The 15,806-nt window shown below is 40.8% G+C and overlaps 1 protein-coding gene across 2 annotated transcripts in view; it reads right to left on the bottom strand.

The window, feature by feature from the left end:
* The window catches only part of PCSK6 (proprotein convertase subtilisin/kexin type 6), a 142,506-nt gene that overhangs the window by 68,728 nt on the left and 57,972 nt on the right, over positions 1-15,806 (bottom strand). For both annotated transcript variants that reach the window (XM_075273143.1, XM_075273144.1), the window contains exons 7-8: positions 9,308-9,480; positions 6,262-6,474 (exon numbers count right to left, since the gene is read on the bottom strand). In XM_075273143.1, coding sequence (XP_075129244.1) covers positions 6,262-6,474; positions 9,308-9,480 — 386 coding nt within the window. The remainder of the gene's footprint in view (positions 1-6,261; positions 6,475-9,307; positions 9,481-15,806) is intronic.

Below are 15,806 nucleotides of genomic sequence, written 5' to 3'. Positions count from 1 at the left end.
TTTTTGCTCAATCCACTCCTGGCTTTGGCTCAAAAAAAAACGCAGCAAAAGTTGCAACAAAAAAAGAAAAAAAGCTGCATTTCTGCAACATTGCGGAAAAGCAACTTTTTGGGAGCCTTCAAATGGAGTTTACGCTCCGTTCATTCTGAACGTAAACTCGTTATACGTGCGTATCACATTGAAAGCAATAGGTAAAAAAGCCTCCCATTGATTTCAATGGAGAGCGCGCGTATGCTGGCACCCATAGAAATAAATGGGATCTGTTTTAACGCCAATCATTCTGAATGAGTTTACGTTCAGAATGAGCGGAGCGTAAACTCCGTGTGAAGGCTCCCTTTTTGGTTGCAGATTTTGCTGTGGTATTTTGAGCCAAACTCAGGAGTGGCTACAAAAGGAATGGGAAATATTAATAAAGCTTATAGACGTTTCCCTTCTATTAATACCACTCCTGACTTTGGCTCAAAAAAAACCCCAAAGCAAAATCTGCAACACAAACAGTTGCGTTTCTACAACATGGGGCCTTAGCCTTAAAAGCATTTTCCCCACAAAAATATTTAGGGTATAACATAGGTTGTGCCATAAAAGTCTAGCAAATGTGGGTCCAATGTGTGGGACTCTCACCTTTCTCTAAAATGAAACCCCACCAGCCTTCATGTATCAGCTCTCACCTGAGCACAATTGTATTCTTCAGTAGCCATCACTCCACAAATTTTGGCACACTTGGAATTTTTTCTGTAGCCCCCACCATTCCCAAGCAATCAGTGCTTTTAGTTTCAGTGCAATAACTGTCAGGTGGGCGGTCTGAGATTATCTGTTGCAGGCCAGGACTGCCCACTTGACAGTGTGTTTATGTAGTGTAAACTAATAGCACCAATTTCCCTAGAACAGTGAGGGCTAGAGAAAAAAATTACAACTGTGTTGGGAGCAGTGCTTATTAAAGGGAGTGTCACCAGAACCCAATATTTCATTCCAGAACTGTAGATATGTTTGGGTCATCACAATCACACAGTGTTTTTAGTTTCCCCATTGTGACTTGGTGCCTCCATTGCCAAAATATTGCCATTTTTGACAGTATGCAAATTACTCTTTGGAGCAACAAGGGTATTACTATTACCTATATGGGTAACACCCTCATTGCTCCAAAGAGCTCATTTGGATACAAAAACAGAAGCATCAATACACAAGGGGGAAACACTGATTCAGTTGACCCTAACCTATTTATCTACAGGTCTGGGTTGATATGACGAGTTCTCACAGACATTTTATAGGATGAACAGAGGCAGAGATGGTGGAAATGATGGAAAAAAAATCAGTTAAAACTGCATTATGTCAATTATTGTGGTCGGTACCAGTGGCTTTCCACATTAGCTATGTAAAAGGTAGAAAGCGACAAGTTACAGGAGACCTGTGGAGACTCCTGCAGAAAGGCTACTGTAAAAACCACATATTGATATATATTTTAGTTTTATAAAGCATCTGACTGCCAAGTTTCAGCCTACATCACGTCAGACAAAAACTCCACAGGTATTTTTTTTTTTAATATTTCTGCAAAGCGTAAGTTCGCAGCAGTCTCAATAGAAGTTGTGTGTATGCAATGGCAAGCCCACCTCCGAATGGTACAAGAAAAAAACAAAAAGCTTTTAGAGTGGGCTCGCTGCGGAGGGGTCTTTGGTCGCTTCTATTACTTTTTGCTTAACGAGCTAAAATAATTATGCTAAATCTGTTAAGAAAAGAACCAAATAAAAGGTCCATCTAGGCGCCGCAGAACTTCATTATGTGAAAGTTGAAGGGTATTACCTATGCCATAAAAAAACTGACTGCATTGTAAGTAACCTTAAAATTGTAAGAGAAAAATACAAAAGCTCCAGATCATGGTTTTTTTAAAAAAATATCCATTTAACTGAGGCAAAAAAACAGACACAAACTGAAGCAAACGGATGGCCATGCATTTACATAGACCTCAAAATAAAAAATGGATCAGATGCCGTTTGTTTTTTTGAAGGACACAAAAACATATTATATTATACTTTTGTACCCATCCAAATAAAGGATAGAAACTTTTTTTTTAATTAATGTCTATATAAACGGATGGCCATCTGTTTGCATCCATTTTTTTTAAAATTCGTTAAGCGTATAAAATGTAATCTACATAGAGCCTTATTCTGCAAAAAACATGCCCTTACATGCAGCTGTTGCTAAAAAAAAAAAAAAAAAAAAAGTTATAGCTGTCAGAATAGATGCTACAAAATTACAGAATCCTCAACTTCCAGAATAGAAGTCTAAAGGTTCATTCACACAACAGTGAAAAAATGGAGGTTTAGTTATGGCTGTCACGTGTCCGTATTGAGCCATGAAAACAGACATAGATAGTATCATGTGAATAGACCCATTGAAATGCATTGGTTCTATAATGGACATTTCAAAAAAAGTCATGGTCTGTCCATTATTCACTGCTATGTGACTAATGGCCATCCAGGCACTTGCTCGGAGACACATGGGCCGTTTATCATAGATATCATGTGAAAGAAGCCTAAAACTTTAGGCTACACTCACATGACCAAGTTTCACCCATGAAGCATGGTCCATGTGTTGGGCTGGATTTACTGGCCCAAACAATATACCGGGAGAGGGACTCCTCATAGTTATCTATTATGCGAAGAGCCCCTGCCTCCCATACTGTTCAGTACCGATTACAGTACAGGACAGTATATCACTGAGAGGCAGGGACTCCTAGTATTATAGATAATGCTAGATGATGCTAGGATTCCCGCTCCCCGCATGAAGTTAAAGTCAGTGAAACTCAGTTGTATGACTATAAACTTAAGCTGAGGCTCCACGTTGCAGAAAAGGTGCTTTTGCTGTTGCAAATTTTGCTGCATTTTTTTTTTTGGAGCCAAAGCTAAAAAAAACCGCAACAAAATCTGCAACAAAAAAAGCTGTGTTTCTGCAACGTGGGGCCTTAGTCTAAAAGGGGTTTTCAAAATATTCTTAAAGTTCGCCCTTATATAATGGGATCTATTAGTTTAATGGTAATTTTGGAAGCAATGCTAGAGCTGCCGACTAGTATGAAGTATAAAAAAAAACAGAGGTTTTTATAAATACTTTTGTAAGTTTTTGAAGATTTATGCAGTTTTGGAATTTGCGGCCTAAAGCTTTAATAACTATAACATGCTTCGTGAGGTCTGAAATATTCACCAAGTCATGCCTGTGCCTCAGAATTGAGTCTATTGTGACATGCACTGCACGTTCTCGAAATACATGACGAACTTCTGATGAATTCCAGCCTTACAGATACTATTTAAATGCCAACAATGTCTTACTGGGTCCTACAGTAATTAAACCAGGCAGGTCCACGGCGCCGCGCTTAACCCTTTCATTGCAAAACTTTAAGAGAGGAAGAAACTGCAGATTGTCCCCATTAGTGACCAGCGCATATTTCTATGTTGATCACTAATGGGCCTTATTCACCCCTGAGGGCTCTACAAAAATTATGCCTGAACTGCCATGTTTTTACCTCTGTCAAACACATTGTTATAAAAAGTAATCAAAAAAGCTTAATTTCTTCTCAGAAAGTGTTGATAAAACTTTATGAATGAAATATATCTACCTCAAAATAGTGTCATGAAACGCTAGCACTTGTCCTGGACTGTTTGGCCTACTCTCGTCCAACAAACTTGCTCCATTCTGCTGGCTCTCTTGGTTTCCTCCCCACCTCTCTGAGTATCACCTGCATGCTCTGCTTCCCTCCTTGCTCTTGCTGTCCGGTTTCTTCTCTCCTTTTAGCTTCCCGTACCTCCTCTATGCTGACGACTCATTTATGTACCATTTCCTCCGACACGGCAATATAGCGCGGGTGTAATAGTGAGGGACTCCAGAGACATTCAGCCGTGGATTTTAACTGTTTTCTTGAAAGTCACAAAATGGCACTTACAAGGAGCACATATAACTTTTAATGAACTCTTCTGTAACAATCTGTCACCATTGGCATACGTGTGGGTAGGGAGTCTCCCTTTAATCCTACAAGTAGTCTCCTCGGATTACCTTGGCAACTATTTGCAGATGACATGTACAGCAGAATGTAAAATGTACAGCAGCTATATAGTCTCTGAATACTTTACACACAAGGCAGCAATGGCTGTACTAGGGCTTATTCACAAGTGAAAAACGGACAAGTGGCAGATGTTGCAGCGGGATTTGTTCTGAGAAAACATTCAAGTCAATGTATCTTTTTTTACGCCATTTTTTCACAGCTGACATACAATGACATGCACTTAAAACTGATATATAGTATCTTTGTGGAAATGGACTTTGATAGGGTCATGTGAATAGATCCATTGAAAATCATGGGTTCTATAATGGCCATTTCAAAAACAGCCTAAGAAGATAGCGCCATCCACATGTACAATGGCGTAATTCATTATTTATTTAGTTTACTTATATAGCGCCATCATATTCCACAGTCAATCACTGTCCCATACAGAGCTAACCTACATTTCCCTATCAGTTTGTCTTTGGAGCGTAATAAGAAATCTGAGTACCCAGAGAATATACAAACTACTTGTAGATGTTGTCCTTGGCTGGATATGGACCCAGAACTCCAGTGTTACAAGGCTGCAGAGCTAACCACTGATTCACCATGGAATTTGTCTAGTCTAACAGTTTGTATCCCCTTCTCTCAATTTGTATGATGTGTCTGTAGATCTCTGCTCTGGCATCACGCGCCAATCTCTGCCTCCTAGAATCAGATAGATAGAATCAGGTTGTAATCTGCCGCTGATTTTGGGGTGGACTCTAAACATAATCTAAAGTGCTGCAGAATGTTTTGGCACTACATAAATATTTATTTTTTCTTATTACTGGAATATTAGCAGATTTACCTCCATTTGTAAGAAACAGAGAGTCACTAAGCACCGGAGTCATACATCAGTCGTTGCAATCCACCATATTTGCGAAGAAGAGCAGCATTGAAGAAAAAATTTGGCTAGCCACAACATTGAGGCTATGCAAAGAAGAAAAATTTGTCTCAGCCCGTATTACAAAAATGATAAATGTCTCTTACTGTTAATGCAGGAGTAGTAGGTGCTTGTAGTCATCCGGATGCCCGGGACGTCATGTCCGGCACAGACACAATAGAAGCAACAAATTGAAGTAGTCTCAGCACGCCGGATGATACGTTTTCTTAAAAATTTTTTCCAAATTTTATTGTGGAGACATGCTCCAAGTTAAAAATATATATATATTGTTCTTGGAAAAGCAGTCGATGGATATGTCCTTGTGCACAAGGACATATCCATCGACTGCTTTTCCAAGAACAATATATATGAAGAGCTCAACGGAAAAATGGCCTAAGTCCACATTTTGTCATATTTCAAATTATTACCTAGAAAGCTTCTTTGTACCTCGTTCTATGCATTTGGTTTACAAGGTACCTAGGATTAATGACCTAAGTCCATATATTTCAATGCAGAAGAATTTACATTCAATGGAATAATGGCCTAAGTCCAATACAAACTTACTTACTTCACTCTCGTTGGTCATTTTTTCATTGAAATCGTGACTTCCGGTCTGTTGTTTATATTAGTGTAAAAACTTTGTCTTATTGTTTAAAAGGCTCTAAATCGACTTTTGCACATATTTAGCGCCGAAAAGGGAGGCAGGTAATTATTATTCTTCATCGTTTAATAATAGTAGTAATTAATTAATAATATTAAATAAATAATATTTATACATGAAGCTGCAATTTTTTTAATAAATAATACAATTTATGATTAGGATTAACGGTGTTCATTAGCTGATTACATTGGATAGATATATTCCACAATAATGCCCGTTTGCTTTAGGCTAAAACTTTAAATTTCGTTTTTCTCACAATATTGATTTTTGGACTTAGGCCATTTTTCCGTTGAGCTCTTCATATATATTTTTAACTTGGAGCATGTCTCCACAATAAAATTTGGAAAATTTTTTAAGAAAACGTATCATCCGGCGTGCTGAGACTACTTCAATTTGTTACAACATTGAGGCTGGCTGCAATCTTTAAAAAAGGGGATAGCCCTAATGAAAACCCCCTTTATCAACTGTATAGTCTCATTAACACTGAAGTTGGCCATCGGCTTCAGACTTCTATAACTCCTAGTAATCGGATGGTGACATTTGGGCTAGCCAGCATCACTTTCTGGTCAATCACTTTCATCCCTGACTATATAAAACACATTTTTACCAGTATATTTATCATTTTCTTCATAGTCCAACACAACTTACTATTTTCCTTTCGTAAAAGGCACCGCTGCTGTAGGTTGTAGCCAGCGTAGAGGCACACTCCTCCAAGTACCATGGTTTGTATCCATTTTCTGTGGTGCTACTGATGGAGATTGTATAGATACTGTTGGTATATCCATCACAGGAACAGTAGTCTCCTTCACGACCACCATTCCCAGACGCCCAAACAAAGATGGAGCCCAATCCTTTACGACCCTATAAGACAAAACACCACATCTTGATTTCAATTAGACAACGTGTTTTGGGGGCCCATTGAACAAAATCTGCTTATAGTGGTATACTAGAAGATGTTCTCATTGTCCTGTATAAACATGGGAAGACGTTTTGTACAATATTAAATTCGTATTAACAGATGCTTTAAAAAATAAAAAAAAAACTTTTATAATGCTGTCAACGCTACACTATAAGCCGTGTCCTGCAAGTAAAAACAGTTAATATGGGAGGGGCAGGTGGAGCAAGTGTCCCAATGCTTTGTGGCAAAATGCCAGGAGTGTCCTGAGGGTGCTGAATGAACACTAGCCCTGTACAGCTGCAGCTTCGTTCTCCATTGAGAACAGACAACTGGGGGCTCTGATGGCTTCCCTAAAATCTAAACTAACAGCAGGTTTCAACACCTCCCCTTTGTGCATAATCACATCATAATAGCATGTGACACGCGTGTCAGCTCTTCACGCCCTTACCATATGGACTCATGTAATGGAAAATGAAGATTCATTATGTAATGCCATAACTGGAAAAAGTCCATTAGTCATGTATTTCCCTCTGCACCAACGAGCTATAATAGCGGCTCATTGCTCTCTACTGTAGGTGGTGTACACACTACCAAGGAACATAAAACGCAGCATTAACCCTACAGCTCTTAAGGAAAGTCATTTACATCCTAAATTCATCTCCACAAGCAATTTGTAAGAAAAATGGTTATACTGTAAAGCTAGTATGTGATCTAAGAAATTCATTAATTTTTTTATTTATTTATTTTTTTAAAGGGATTCTACCATTAAAACCATTTTTTGGTGTGGATAAGACGTCAGAATAGCCTTTAGAAAGGCTATTTGTCTGTTACCTTTAGACGTGATCTCCGCTGCGCCGTTCCCTAGAAATACCAGTTTTTACCGGTATGCAAATGAGTTCTCTCACAGTGATGGGGGCAAGCCCCAGCACTCAAACAGCGATGGAGGCGTCCCCACCACTGCCAGAGAATTGTCTCCAGCGCCACCTCCTTCTTCGTCCGCAGTGTCATCTTCAACGTCTTCTTCCGGCGCAGGCTCGTAACTTCTAGGCGTCGGGCCTTGAGCAGAGCAGGCGCACAGGCCATGGGAAAATGGCCGCTAACAATACTGGGCAAGCGGCCATGTTCCCGTGGCCTGTACGCCTGCGCAGTCTGCTCTGCCCAAGGCCTGACGCCCAGAAGTTACGAGCCTGCGCCGGAAGACGACGTTGAAGATGACGCTGTGGACAAAGGAGACGGCACTGGAGACACTTCTCTGGCAACGGTGGGGACGCTCCCATCGCTGTTTGAGTGCTGGGGCCCGCCCCCATCTCTGCGAGAGAACTCATTTGCATACCAGTAAAAAACGGTATTTCTAAGGAACGGCGCAGCGGAGACCACATCTAACATTAAGAGACGAATAGCCTTTCTAAAGGCTATTCCGACGTCTTATCCACAAAAAAAAAAAAAAAAAAAAAAAGGTTTTAATGGTGGAATCCCTTTAATTAGGTTCGAGGGAGGTAGAAAAAAAAAATTCTCTCTCCATCTATATGCAGTACCTAGAGTTTTTCTGCAGAATTTGTGCTTCAATTATAACTATAGGAAACCACTGGCATTTCCGTAAAATATATATTAAACAAAACAACAAAAACTGTTAGAAAGGGTCTAGAACACTCACAAAAAGCAGCTTTTTGGCCAAAAAATTGGCATGGTTTCACTAGTTTATGTTCCCCAGTGGGTGGAACAGAGTGGGGATGAAAGTAGGCTGGGGATGTTTAAGTCCAGTAAATTTACGCCAAGTGAAACCAGAAAACTGGCATGAGTTATGGGTAAAATCTATGCAAGTTCCTGATCGGTGCAGATTTTAATTCTGGCACACGGGGCCTTCTGCGGTATACTATTATTATTGCGAGGCCAGAGTCTCTTAATCCAGGTGCACCTGCCACCTGTGCACACAATATCCAGTCGTAATAAATTCCCCCTCAGCCATAACAGTGTTTTCCACCACTTCATGTAAACTTGGTTTTGTAAAATCACATTCATATTTTCCTGCTTCCAGGCTTAAGCCCCAAGTAGCAAGACGGCAGAAATGCATTGTTTTTTTTTTTCCCACAGCATTTTTCACCGAAACTCTGCAGAGTTTTCTTTGGGTTCTGCCAAGGAGTCCATTGTTTTTCCAGCAAAAATTATGGATGCTCTGAGGCCCCTACTGGAGTCTCTGCTGTTTTATAGGGTTAAACTTACCAGCTTGGGTATCTCAGGAGGTTTAGGGCGGGTTCACATCTACGCCCGGTCTTCGCTTTAGCCAATCCGGTGGTTTTCCGTCTTCTGCCCCGAGAGAATGGACAGGAGACAAAAACCCGGCAGTCAGTTTTCAAACCCAGTCACTTGAATAGGTTTGCATAGTGACCGCCGGTGATTGTCTTCTGCCTGTCCACGGCGAAACAGTTTTTTTTAGCTGGACACAAAGTCAGACATGTAGGACTTTGTGTCCGGTTAAAAATGACACACGGGTTTGAAAACTGACCACCGGGTTTCAGTCATCTGTCCAGTTTATCGGAGTAGAAGACTGAAACCCGCCAGATTGGCTAAACCGGACACCGGGCGCAGATGTGAACCCGCCCTTACTGGCATAATTTATATAAGGGAGCTGTTTGTGATAAGGATTTTTCATTTAACACTGATAAAAAAAATTACAGTGTTAAGGATCTTTTTGTTACATTATGCAGATGTTAGCATGGCCTAACAGTAATTTTAACTGGCCAAGTGATCACACCCAAAGTATTAATATAATAGCTTTAGGACCAAAAATGTTATCACCTTCTTAATACCATCTTCAAAAGCTTTCCTGGCTAGGGGCCCAGGGCCATCTACAGTCTTGCCATCATCATCAGGCCCCCAACTTGCACTATAAATATCAATGTAGTCAGGTCGGATGCCCAACGCCTTTGCTTCAACGACATCTGTCACATCCCCATCCAACATACGGATGCCTGAAATAAGAATAAAATAAATAAAAAAAAGTTGAATAAAAGTGGGTTAATGAGTCCAGTTTACAATCTTGTGAGATACATTCGATATCACTGTCCACAATTTCAGTCGGTCACTGACAGTGCTGCCAAAGTCTCATACACGGGGTGGGATTTGTTCTCCCGCATGGAGCTCACCACGGACAGTATCCTTCTGTCACCCACCACCTGTACTGGGTCCAGGGGGCTCCCCAGGACAGAGCTGGCCCTTCTAATCAGCCTGTCAAGTCTATTTCTATCCTTGGCTGGTATACTGCTCCCCCAGCAGGTCACACCAAAGAAGATATCAACGAAGGCTAAAGGAGTTGGTGCTCCCAGAGGAGAGTAAGAGCACTTGCAGAGATCTGTAGGCAAATTGGTCCTGTCCCTGGAGAGCACTTTCAGACTTATTTGCATATTCTTTTGAGTCAAACAGCCTGTCAAAGTCTACAGAGAGGGAAGGGGGGAGAAGGAGGAGAAGCATAATGGGTTAGAGAAAGACCGGGGATGTACTGCCTCAGATAACAGCAAGTGTTTAGCACTTTTATAGCAGTTTTCCAGCAGGTTTCACAGCACTGAGTAGTATAGATTAGAGATGATCAAATATACTTGATCAAATACCTCGGCCGCATAGCTCCCGGCGCCAGGGAAGGTGGGAGAGGGGCAGTAAAAATTTGATGCCCCGGAAGTGTTTTTGCATCGGGAGCTATGCGGCAGAGATATTCGATCGAATATTCTTGCTCATCTCTAGTATAGATGTGAAAAGAACTCTGGTGAGAAAGATATCTTAATATCATCTGCTCCAGAAGTCTGTAACTTTCTGCTTCTCACTCATTCCTCTTCCTAGACTTCTATAAACTGCAGCCTGTCTTCAGTGAAGACCCGTCTGAACAGTGATCTACGCAGTTTAGCAGGCAGGAGGGGATCTGGTAACCGGAAATACCATATATACTGAAGTATAAGCCGAGTTTTTCAGCACAGTCTTTGTGCTGAAAAAGCCCCCCCCCCCCCCGGCTTATACTCGAGTCAGGCAAAAAAAAATAATTTTTTTTTTTTTTTTTTTTTTGGGGGGGGGGGGGGGGAGTCTATGACCAGCCGTAATAGGATATAAATAAAATCCCCCATAAAATAGTGAAAAAAAAGAGGTGCTTTAAAAAAGTATAATAAAAAAATTAAATAAATGAAAGTTCTAAATCCCTCCTTTCCCTAGAATACATATGAAAGTAGAAAATGACTGTGAAACACATACACATTAGGTATCCCTGTGTCTGATAGTGCCCGCTCTACTGAATATAGGATATCTGCAGTGCTCCTGTTCCGTCGGGAAGGGGTTAATAGGAGCACTGCAGATACCCTATATTCACCCAGGCTGGATTCCAAGTGGGGGAAAAAAAACCCCAAAAAAACAGTCCTCAAGTTCAGGGAAGGGGCAGACAGACAACCAAAACACCCCCTCCCCTTCCCCAGCACCCAGCAACTACTGCACCCAAAAACTCCGACCATTTTCATTTTTGAAATTTTCCAGTAGCTGCTGCATTTCTCCCCCTCGGCTTATACTCGAGTCAATAAGTTTTCCCAGTGTTTTATGGTAACATTAAGGGCCTCAGCTTATATTCGGGTAGGCTTATACTCGAGTATATACGGTAGATGAATTTCTTCTATACACAATGAAACTTACTCTTTAACCATTTAAATCACATCATGGCTAAGAAATGCTGAAGTTGCCTTCATTCATCTCTAGCAATAGCTAAATCAGATACTGGTTCCTGCGTTTATGCTTTTACCAAGCCCAAGCGCTAACTGCATGTCACAGTATTATTAAGACATTGACAGCCCCCTACTCAAGTCCTCAGTGCTGTCAGTCAGGACTATGAAAGTGCTAGTTTAACAAATGGCTCCTCAAACCGCCCGTCACAGCAAATATTTATTACTGTACTAAATGCAATAAAGTGGCCAAACTTTGCAGTTGTTCTTTTTATTAATAATTGGTTACAAAAATTAGGAAAGAATCAGCACACACACTTTTCCTATGAAACGTAAAAAGTATTTACACAATCAAATCTACATCCTTGAGATTGTCTAAGGTGTTCCCCGGCACCTTATTTATAGTGGATTCTGAGAAATGTAAGTAGAAGGTAAGTATGACCCGCACTGAAGGGGTCGTCTCATCAAGGGCAAATGGACGTCACATCATATCAGTCAGGGCAGAGGTGGTTCTCTTACACTGGCGTAACCGGCTATTATGTAAATAGACATTACCACTGTATATACGGCCAACGGCAGCTCTCATATGGAGGGTATACAGCTGGATCCAGAACCATGGTAAGGCTGGGGACACGTGTTGCCTGCTAGCAGAGGGTTAGTCAACGCACCCCTGAAAAGTATGGTAGTAGTATAGGGGAAGAGTTTTAAACAAATCCCATGCGCACAATGCAGAAACAACCCTGTAGCACAAAGTTTTCATTTTGCTTTGTGTTTGCCCACAGTTTAAAATCTTAGCAATGCAAAGGTTGAAAGCTGAAGCCAGCTGCCCGGGAATTACATCTAGAAAAATGCCATTATGACTTGCCATTTATTTATTTTAATCTCCATTCATTTTGGGTCCAAACGTCCAGTGGGCGGTCCTATCCATGAGTAGCACCTCCCACTGGACTCCTAACCCCAGAATGAACAGAGATTTTAATGGAATATAAATTATACTGGGGCTTTTCTAACAAAAATTCTATCAATCTGCTCAGCACCTCTTGCTCTATAACATGCTGTTTGCTGAATGTGCTGTATTTTTAATGTAATGGGTTTCCTATAAACAGGGCCGGTACTGAATCCCAGAGCACCTAGGGGGTACTTGGACTCAGCAGTGAGCACTTTCATCAATACAGAAGGAAGCGCTCAAGCGATTACTGCTGGTAGATCCCTGGACCACTTACATCCCCATATATGACAGTGCCTCCTTATTGCCTCATAACATCCCCTAATCCCCCATACATTACAGTATCCCTTTATGCTTAATGTGGACAGAGTAGATTTCACATAACACTCATAAGTACTTGAACTCCAGCCCCCTCCTTAACCTGTGGACCCTAACAGCACTAAAGCAGGGAAGGGGCGAGGAACCAAAGAGTTACAAGTGGTAAGTGAAATCTGCACTTACCACTGTCTTCCCATAAAGCAGGATGATGAAGTAAGGCATAAGGAGGAACTGTACTGTATTCAGGTTTAGGGGATGTTATATGAGGACACAAGGAGGCATTATGGGCCATTATATGGGGAAATAGAGATCATTGTACAACATGGGGGTATAAGGAGGACATTATACTGTGGGGACATCAGGGGCCATTATATATGTGGAGGCAGGTCAGATATAGCTGCAAATTTCATGCACAGTTTTGAATTTTTGCAATGCAAAGATCAAAATGCTTCAGAAGACTTACATCATTTCAGCAGGTTGAAGTGGCAAAAACTACCCAATTTGGGGTGTTTTTTTGCTTCAGTTCCCTTTAGAGTTAGACATTGCTGCCACTTGGGGCCCACTGAAGCTGTATCGCCCACAATCATGAAGCTGGCCCAGTCTTTAAGCACAATTATTCTTCAATTTGTCCACTGGATGGCTTGGAGAAAGCCTTGTATTGCATTGTCATTACCGTAACATTGATGCCTCTAATGTGTGCTATTGCTCATCTTGCTCCATCTAGCAACCACCCACTGAATGTTAAGCATAGGTCCAGCAATAAAAGCTAAATTTAGATGTCTAAACCATGGGATACATTTTTGGAGCATTGGGCCATTATTTTTTTTACTCAAGGGCAATATCAACATTATACTTAAACCTGAAAATAAAATACACAATTGAGACACGGTCCGTCAGCCATTGGGACATTGGGTTTGTTCATCTGTAAATGAACACATTTATAGTATATAGAGAGTTCATTCACAGTGTAAGCCGGCAATAAGAGTGCATTGCACTGTGACCCAACAGTAAAACAGCACAAAGAGCCAGAAATTCTCTGCACATGGTTCACCAATGACATTTAATACTCAGCCGATATGAAAAGAACCATGAAATGCTGTTTAGTCAGACAAAGGCATTTAGAAAATACATCTTAACCTTTGTGGAACAACGAAAAGCAATTCTATTATTTGAAGATATATACCATTGGCTGGTGTAAAAATCACAGTGCACCACAAGAAATGTTCAAGATCAGCAGTGGCTGTCCTATACCTGCATCAGCAACGCTGGCCCCTTCCTGCACCACCAACGGCGTCCCCTACCTGCATCATCAACACTGGCCCCCTACCTACAACAGCAACACGGTCCCCTACCTGCACCAGCAACGCTGTCCTCTACCTGAACCATCAATGCCATCTCCTACCTGCAACAGCAATGTTGTCCGCTACCTGCATCATCACAGACGTTCCCTAGCTGCAACACCAACGCTGGACCCCTACCTGCAACAGCAAAGTTATTCCCTAACTGCAACAGCACCGCTGTCCCCAACCTCCAACAGCAACACAATGGTGTTCACTAGTTTTACCATCCTATGCAAATCCTTGTACAAGGAAGCAAAGCAAAGCAATGGGCTCTGAGTGTCTCACTAAAAGGGTGTCATCTGAATGAGGTCAGCTTGAGGACTGAAATCACACTTCTGAAATTATGTGAACTAATTTCCAGAATAGTTAATATTCCAATATAACACTATGTAATTATCGGACTGTAATTTGCATGCTTTATTGCAGCCACTTGTCTCTGATTCATAAGTAAGGCAGTACATTTATGTATTTAAAACATAACTCAAATATAAATGTATGTCATAAAGGAATAGTACAGGTGAATGATAAAATTTGTAATATATCTTATTAAGGCAATAGGTTTCCTCCATCATTTATCAGATAACATAGAAGTCTATGGAAAGGGAATGCTGCTGGAAAAGACACTGTGGATGTGCTTTAGTTGTATCAGCCTAATGGCTCTAGGCGCTCAACCAACCCTCTCTTCTGTAGTAGAAACACAAAAATATGGCTCCTGAGAATGCATAATAGCCTGAGAGCCGTCCTATCGAGCAAAGTGCATTACAGAGCCATTTACTGATAATATGAAGAGCAGGTCATATTGTGTCTTTTTCACGATTGATTAAATTTGGGGGGTAAACATATTAAAAAGGGGAGAAGCAGCTTCTGGTTTTCACAGTAATATAGTTGTAAAGTTGAAAAATAAATCTATAGAAGTCCACACAACCTATACTTTGAGCTTAAGAAAGAAAACCTTCATAAAAAGACAGAAGCAAATTTTAGTAATTTCAGGAGAAAATTCCATCGCAACGCCAAGTATATCAGAAATCTAGACACTTGTATCATTATTACACTCAAGATTCCTCAAGCTCTTCCAAATCTTTACTGTGACATCTATAAAGCAGGTGTAGCACTTCCAATTGGCTTTTGTTAAAAGAAATCAAACAATAGATTTTTCCTGTCTGAATCAACAAGAAATCCCAAAAAGGTTCTATGCTTACAAAAAGCAATATTTTACCCTGAGAAGAGTCCAGGAGCAGAGAGGTATCTACTGAGTGATGTCCCTTTGATGAAATTCATGTCTGCTTCACGGATCCATGTGGGATCTGTTTTTCTCATGGACCCATTCACCTCAATGGGCAAATTGGGGCAGTGAAATTTGGCCTTAGAGTTGACTGCATGAAAAAATAGAACATGTCCTATTTTTTCACGGATCATGAACACAACACAGTCAAGACATCGGGTCACGTGAATAAGCATGAAAGAAATGTAAGCCAGGCGGGGAGATGGTGAAAGGTTCTACCCAGGAGACTGTTTACGTGGTTTCTGAAATGCTGCAGAAATTCAGTTTGTAACAAGGCTGCAGTGACAGGGATAGCCTGAACCTTCTGAGAATCCTCAAAATTAAAATCTTCAAAAGCTGATTTTTGACGGGAAAAATAATTAAAAAAAACCTGTAAGAGCCATTGTTTATTTATATACAATCCATATTGTTTATTGGACCAGGTTTACTCTATAAGGACAGATAGAAAATATTGAACGTACTCAGATGGATCCAACGATTGATGCATTAAACCAAATGCCCTAACAATTTCGAAAAATTGGTGCTCCAAACGCCAGGTATTGTATAATACATCAAATTAATTTTCTGAAAAGCAGTGCAGCATGTAACAGAGACAGCATTGTGCAGCAGTGACCCATTCAAATGACTTGCTTAACCCCCTTTGGTGATCATTGGAAAGCCGCTCTACTAATCTCTGCCAGGATTCCAGCACATGAAGAACATAGTGAGATACAGAATAAAC

Source organism: Leptodactylus fuscus, chromosome 5 (genome assembly GCF_031893055.1).
Source record: "Leptodactylus fuscus isolate aLepFus1 chromosome 5, aLepFus1.hap2, whole genome shotgun sequence".
Taxonomy (NCBI): domain Eukaryota; kingdom Metazoa; phylum Chordata; class Amphibia; order Anura; family Leptodactylidae; genus Leptodactylus; species Leptodactylus fuscus.
The sequence above is the reverse complement of the archived record's forward strand: the minus strand, read 5'-3'. Positions and strand labels throughout refer to the sequence as shown.